At 50.7% G+C, this 7,012-nt stretch overlaps 1 protein-coding gene across 1 annotated transcript in view; it reads right to left on the bottom strand.

Moving 5' to 3' along the window:
* LOC106894756 (acidic mammalian chitinase-like) overlaps window positions 1-6,620 on the bottom strand; it is a 10,531-nt gene extending 3,911 nt beyond the window's left edge. The window contains exons 1-6 of the mRNA XM_014953617.1: window positions 6,519-6,620; window positions 6,345-6,374; window positions 5,645-5,846; window positions 5,284-5,340; window positions 5,020-5,185; window positions 4,764-4,888 (exon numbers count right to left, since the gene is read on the bottom strand). Of these exons, the coding sequence (XP_014809103.1) occupies window positions 4,764-4,888; window positions 5,020-5,185; window positions 5,284-5,340; window positions 5,645-5,846; window positions 6,345-6,374; window positions 6,519-6,543 (605 nt within the window). The 5' untranslated portion in view covers window positions 6,544-6,620. The remainder of the gene's footprint in view (window positions 1-4,763; window positions 4,889-5,019; window positions 5,186-5,283; window positions 5,341-5,644; window positions 5,847-6,344; window positions 6,375-6,518) is intronic.
* Window positions 6,621-7,012: the final 392 nt, after the last annotated feature.

Genomic DNA, 7,012 nt, shown 5'->3' with positions numbered 1-7,012 from the left:
TGAAGCAGGACTTACCGGTCAGCAGGGTGAGCTTGGCCATCTTGGACCAGAACTGATGTGGTGCAGACCGTCTCCCACTTTTATACGCTCCTCTCACTTCCTGCCAGTCTTGCGTCAGCAAAGATGGACAAACATTACAGAAGTTGGTAAAGATGAGTATCAGCCAAACGTGATACCAGTACAATGGGCCTTAACGCTCCAGGTGGAGGAGACATCCCCAATATCAGGCTGTGCCATGCTGTGGTGCTGCAAGAACAGTGGAAGAACAAGATTAGATGGGTTTCCATCTTACAAGTGTTATTTAAAGCGACGGGCTTTGTGTCAACAGTGAGGAGTGAGGGGTGGGTGAAGTGTTCACCTTGCGCTGTCATTGTCTCTGCCCAGAGGTGGCAGGCACTGGGAGACCCAAGGTAACTCGCAAAGGTCATTTTCTTCAGGCAGAAGCACGATTTCTTGGAGGCCAAGCTCTATGAGAGAGAGCCCAGGGACAGAGCATCAGGCAGGGGTCATTTTCTCTCGCACTTCTTCCCTCCTCTTTTTGCTCAGCTTTCTCCCAAATTTATTCTACATGAGCTTCTCAGTGGTAATTGTTGTTTTTTGTTGGAAGAGATCTGTGGTTTCTTTCCTTTTGCACACCAGGCACTGCCAGGGCTGGTGTCAATGGGGGAGTGAGACCCCGCAGGGACGTGGCCAGTTGCTCGGCACTGAGATGTTGCTTAATTCCTGCTAAGATGATGTCAAGGTGAATTTCCAGTCAGTCCCCCAGACTTGGTTGAATGGGAGCCTGGCAAACAGCCTCAAAGTTGCCTGTATCAGGTGCTGGCACTGAAGTCACTGACCTGCAGGTTAAAATGCATTTGACCGACCCTGGCACACACTGGGTGAGATACGGCAGATAACGAAAGGGACAACCATCTTCAAGGAGTACTTTTCCACTGTGTTTCTTGGTCGATAAAGTAGCACAGAACAAACTCAATGGGACTAGATGTGGAAAATCCCGCCCTGAGCGACCTCTGGAGCCTGGCCGGTCTGTTATCTGCAGAGGTATGTTTGGGAGTGAAAAGGAGAGCATTTGGGGACGGAGCAAGGACACGGGTTTGTCTGCATGTGGTGGTAACCAATGTCAGTTGGTCAAATCCCGAGGTTTGGTAAAGTGTGAAGGTCAATGCAATGGTGGCACGTGTTTTGGAGAGCCCTGTGCTCACCTTATCTGGCTGCAGAGGTCTGGGTATCGCTCTCCTGGTCCCGGGAGGTTGGAGCTGGCGGCCGATTCGGGCATTTGTGCTGGTGGCAGCGTCACGACAGCCCAGGGTCCTGTTAGCGATGCAGAGAGATGTACTGGGGAGAGGGGCCCTTGGCTGGGGAGATGTGTATGGAAGGTCTGGGTTTGGGTTTCCAAGTGCAGGGAGGCTGCTTTCCATCCCATTGGCAATGCCAAGATGCTGTTGAGCTCAGAGAAATGCCTTCTTGGTGGGAGCTATGAGTGTTTTGGGCTGCTGATCTGATGTTCCTCACTGCAGGCAGACCGTGTCCTGCCGCCACGGAGACAATCTATTGTCATTATGTTTTTCTTGGTGTGGAGTGGCAGTGTTGGAGATTCCTTGTGAATTTTCCTCTGGGGATTTACCCCAGATATGTCTGCATATACGTCTCTATGTAGATCCTGTGTTGCCAGAGCTCATAGGATCAGTCATGAGGCCATTGGATTAGTGCAAAGGTTTCTCTGCTGCCAGGCTTTGTGTGTGGAGATCTGTGACTCCCCAGCACTCTGAGACTGGCCCGTGTTTGCCTGTGTGCTACAGCCCCCAGCACCTAGAAGCCTCCTGGTTTTCCAGCTCTCTCTGCTTCCCTGACAGAGTCTGTTTCTGAAAAAATGATTCATGACCAATGAAGCTGAGGACAAAAACCTGGAGCAACTGACGTCTGCAGGTGATGGAAGACTCTTGAGCACTTTTTCTGCACTTCTGCCTGTTGGTAGGAGCTGTTCTGAAAGCCAAGCGTGCCCAAGTGTAGTGGAGGCTGATGCTCTTGGGCAGGTCCCCAGGGCTCCTGCATCAGTTCTGCTTCTCCGTCGCGGCTGAAGTGCTGCGTGGGACTGAGTGCTCTGCGTGGGTGAACTGCTCCCCCAGCACGTGTGAGCGAAACTGATACTCTGTGGTGGGAACAGCCTACAAACTCTTGCAAAGCCGTGGCTGTCCTGCTTTGAGACTGGTTTTTCTTATTTGTGCGTCTGGTAGGAAACACTGGTCTGCTCTTGCTGTTATCACAAAGCCTTTCTTATTCTGTAGTGTGTTTTCCAGTGAGTATCTGAGACTGTTTTTTTTGTTTAAAAGCAGAAACCTCTCATGTTTTAAGACACCATTTACATCAGGGGGAGGGCAGAAGTGCCTGAGCAGCAGCAGCAGAGTCACTCCCACTCATTTCTCTTCTCCAAACAGGTGCCTTTGAAATGAAACTTTGTTGGGAGAGGAGAAGGAGCAGTTTGGTGATTCCACCCTTAGGCTGCCACAATGGGCCATGAGTGTCCCTGGTGCTCAGACCGTGGAAAGGACTTTGGAGGCTCTGGGACACATCAGGACTCTGCCTGTGAATTCGGACGTGCCCAGCTGAACCATTCCCGCAGCAGGGAGTGATTGATGCCTCATGGCCTGAGCACCAGGGCTGTGGGGGCTTTGCAGACTGGTTATTTTGGAAGGTGCTTTTTCCAGGAGGAGCGTGCTTTTTCCTGGACAAATGTAGAGGCCTTGCACAAGGGCTCTGTGGGGAGCGAGTGTCCTGGTTGTGCCCCTGTGACCCTTCTCTCTGTGCTCTCTCATGGCACAGCCAGATCTGCTTTGTCTCTTACTTCTGCCTTTTTCCCCTCCCCTCTCTGCCCCGCTGGTACATCAGGAAAGCCCTGGAAACGCCAGTTTATGGCTGTTTAAAATGCAACTTGTGGATTCAGGCTCTTCCCTGAGCATAAGACTGAATATCACAGGAGACTCATGGAGCATCAAAATACTAAGACTGAGATGAACTGAAACAACAAGGATTGTTGCTTTTGCAGAACACTTTATTTAATCATTATTATTAGATGCTATAAGATCAGAGGGATATCTTTGCTGTAAAAGGATTGGTATCTTCATGGCCAGTTGTAGCATGAGTGCTGGTATTACAGATAGGATTGTCACAGCAATTTTGAAACAAGTTTTGATATTCAAACGTTGGTAAAAGCAGCTCTGGTTGGTTGAGTCTTGTTGGCTTTCCCAGCACAGAAACCACTCCCACCACAGTTAGTTGAATTGTTACTCCAGCTCGTGCTCATTCTCCAACTTCCATGTTTGGGAGCTACAGGGACTTGGGGACTGGACGATTAATTGGCCCTGCAGCCTGAAATGAAAGTAGAAAGAGGTTATCTTTTGAGAAGGGATTATATTGATAATGGACTCTTGTCCTTACCCTCCATGCCTGATTCCACAGCACCACAAGCACACCAGCTTTTTATAACTGATGCTATAAGCACAACTCCCATGTTACTCAAGCTACTCACCACTGCTTTGCAGACCAAGACCATTCTTCAGGGTGGTGATCAGGGGATATTTTCCCTGCTTGCAGAAAGTGCCAGTGAAATCATCCAGATCGATGGCCCAAACCATAGCACCCCCAAAATTGCCCTTCTTCAGCCAGTCAACCTGTTCAGTGCCAGGGGAGAGATCCCAATTAGTCTGGGGACCTGCTGCTGCAGAAGGCCTCCTGCCTTCTTACTGGCACGGCCACACATCCCCCCGTACCTTGATGTTGAAGCTCTTGATGTTGTCATAGCCAACCCATTCACTGCCTTTGTAAGCGTAGGGCACGTCCTCAGCAGCATCCCAAGCCTGGGTGGCTCCATTGTCCAGGAATGTGCAGATCTAGGAAGAAAAGGGCAGAGAGGGAGAAGTTAGCAAGTGTCCTACAGAAGAGGGCACTTGGCATGTTCCATGGGTGTAGGGGTTAAGCATTCCCTGCTGGGCAGTTTGAAGGGTGCCTGTGTTCTTGGTGGCCAGCATGTGTAGGAGCACACATACCTCGTAGTAAGCCAAGAATCCAGCTTCCTTTGTGTAAGGTCCAGCTGGCCCAGGTCCAGTTGCTGGTGCCCCAACAGCGGTGTTAGATGGGTTTTGGAGGTTGAAGTTACGTCCATAGGTTGGGAATCCAACAAGGAGCTTCTTAGATGGAGCACCATTGTTCTTCCAATAGTTCATAGCATATTCCTATAAAAGAAACAGCACAGTTCAAGTGTATGCCAGGATTTGTAGGCAGGAATATGACTTCTCTGGCAGAGGCTCCCAAAAGGTACTTACAACACTGAGTTGGCTGTGACTGCCAAGACCGTGTCCTGCCGCCACGGAGACAATCTATTGTCATTATGTTTTTCTTGGTGTGGAGTGGCAGTGTTGGAGCCATCGTACAGAGGGCTGTTCTCACCAGTGACTCTATCCCAAGAGCTGTGGAAGTCATAAGTCATCACGTGGATGTAGTCCAGGTACCTGTAGAGAACATGGCACACATCTATCTCCTGGCCTATTCAGTCATCTAGACCCAAAGGTTTCTGTAGTGCCAGACGTTTACCCCACCACATCCCTGGCCATGTCCCCATTTTCTGCAAATCTGGGTTCTTCAAGACCATTTTTGAGCTGGCCTTGAAGTGCTGGTTTCTGACAGATAGTGGCAGAGTTTCCCTCAACCATTTGAAGGAAGACCATTTAAGTCACAGAAATGAGACCTGGGGGTTTGCTACTCACTTTCCAAGCTCAGGAATCTCGTAGCCAGCCTGAACGGTGGAAATTCCTGCAGCAACAGCAGCGGTGACCATGAGACGGGGCTTGTTGGACTGTTTGGCTTCCTGCTCAAAGGCTGCCACCAGTTCCTGAGGGATGCCAAGAAACGGGTCTCACTGTGGACTCTCTGGCCTGGACTGAGGTTTTTTCATCTGTCCAGGGCTCTGGCCAGAGCTGTGCAGAGCAGAGGGCTTGACCAAAGCCTGTTGTTTCACCCTACCTTAACGAGGACGGTAAAGAGAGCCTTGTCCTGGGCTGGGCTGCCCCTGGACCCAGGGTATTCCCAGTCAAGGTCCAGCCCATCAAACTGATGCTGGCGCAGGAATTTGATGACGGACTTGATGAAGGTCTGGCGGTTTGCGGGTGTGGACACCATTGTGGTGAACCTATGGAAGCAGAGCAGGAGAGAGTTGGGGTTTGGCTGGTGCCTCTTGCCCCCTCTCCCTCCGCTTCCAGGGTGCCGTGATGGGAAGTATGAACTTACTTGGCTGTCCCGAAATTCCATCCTCCAATCGCCAGGAGGGTCTTCAGATTTCTGTTCCTGCAAAAAGAGGGACAGGATCATGTTTTTATGGCAAAAAAATATCAGCTGTAGTTGCCGTTCTAGGCTGTGATCTCTTGCTGTGACACCGAAAGACCAAGTCTGGAGTGCCATCAGCCAATGTCACCACCCTCAAAGGCCCGGCGCTGGCAGCTTGTCCTCCCCTGCCCTCCCCTGCCCATCACTCTCTGCCTCTTCTCCTCGGGATCCCTCAGCCATGGATGGTGCTGCCGTTGTGCAGAGAAGAGCTGCTGGGAGGGCCTGGGAGGGAGAACCAGGGATGGCCTTTGCTGTCGGTACGTACTGGTTCTTCAGGCCGTTGAAGGATTTGTAAAGGGTCTCGTCGTTCCATTCGTAAGTGGTGATCTCGTTGTTGTTCATCCCAGCAAAGGCGTAGATCAGATGGTCGCACAGGCAGGGGTCGATGTCATCTGGCATGAACTTTCCCAGGCCAGGCCTGTACTGGGCCCAGTTGGTGAAGTAACATGACAGCACATAGGCAGTGCCTGCAGAGACAGAGAGGGAGTGGGGGAGATTTGGGCTGCATTTCAGAGGTGTTTCTAACGTGAGGCAGAGGATGGTACTGGATCTGCTGAGAAGGGATTGGGCAGTGTTTCCCTGCAGGGCAGGGAGTTCGGAGAGAGGGAAGTAGGGTTGGTTATCCCTTTGGGAAGAGGCTCTCCAAGAATCAAAGGGATTTCTGTTCTTTCTACTCTTTCAGTAGATAGACTGGTCTAGGAGGTTCCTGCACCCTAAAACTCATGAATGAGGGTGGTTCTGAGTGCTGGGTCTCTTCCCCAAAGGGACTCTTTCTCCTTTGCTGCCACAGAAGGAAGAACAGAAGCAGAGGGATCTCTGGTGAGGTGCCTGGAAGGTGGCAGGCTCTTTGTGTGTTTGCTGTGCTGCCTGTTGGACCTGTCTTTGAAAGCTTCTGCAAAGACCAACCTAACGGCTGACTCTGAAAAGGGTTTGATAGGGTAGTTTTTGGGATAGAAAGCACATACCTATCTGGGCATTCAGCAGGAGAACCAGACCTATAAGGAGAAAAAGTAAAGATCAAAGGTGTAAGTGTTTGTACTTAGAAAGAACCAGACTGAACCCAATCCGACCTTAAACAGTGAAAGAGCCCCAAATACTTGTGGAAAAGGCAGAGAAGTAAGTTCTGAAGCAGGACTTACCGGTCAGCAGGGTGAGCTTGGCCATCTTGGACCAGAACTGATGTGGTGCAGACCGTCTCCCACTTTTATACGCTCCTCTCACTTCCTGCCAGTCTTGTGTCAGCAAAGATGGACAAACATTACAAAAGTTGGTAAAGATGAGTATCAGCCAAACGTGATACCAGTACAATGGGCCTTAACGCTCCAGGTGGAGGAGACATCCCCAATATCAGGCTGTGCCATGCTGTGGTGCTGCAAGAACAGTGGAAGAACAAGATTAGATGGGTTTCCATCTTACAAATGTTATTTAAAGCGACGGGCTTTGTGTCAACAGTGGTGCTTACGCAGTGAGGGGTGGGTGAAGTGTTCACCTTGCGCTGTCATTGTCTCTGCCCAGAGGTGGCCGGCACTGCCAGACCCAAGGTGGGTACAAGGTTTTATTTCTCCTTGGCTGGAGCAGTCAATGTGCCAGGGCTGAGGAGGGTTTGGGCTCACAGCACATCCTGGTGTCCCAA

This window comes from Calidris pugnax, unplaced genomic scaffold (genome assembly GCF_001431845.1).
Source record: "Calidris pugnax isolate Ruff unplaced genomic scaffold, ASM143184v1 scaffold245, whole genome shotgun sequence".
NCBI classification, from domain to species: Eukaryota; Metazoa; Chordata; class Aves; order Charadriiformes; family Scolopacidae; genus Calidris; species Calidris pugnax.
Note: the sequence above shows the minus strand (reverse complement) of the source record. Positions and strands in the feature narration are given on the sequence as shown.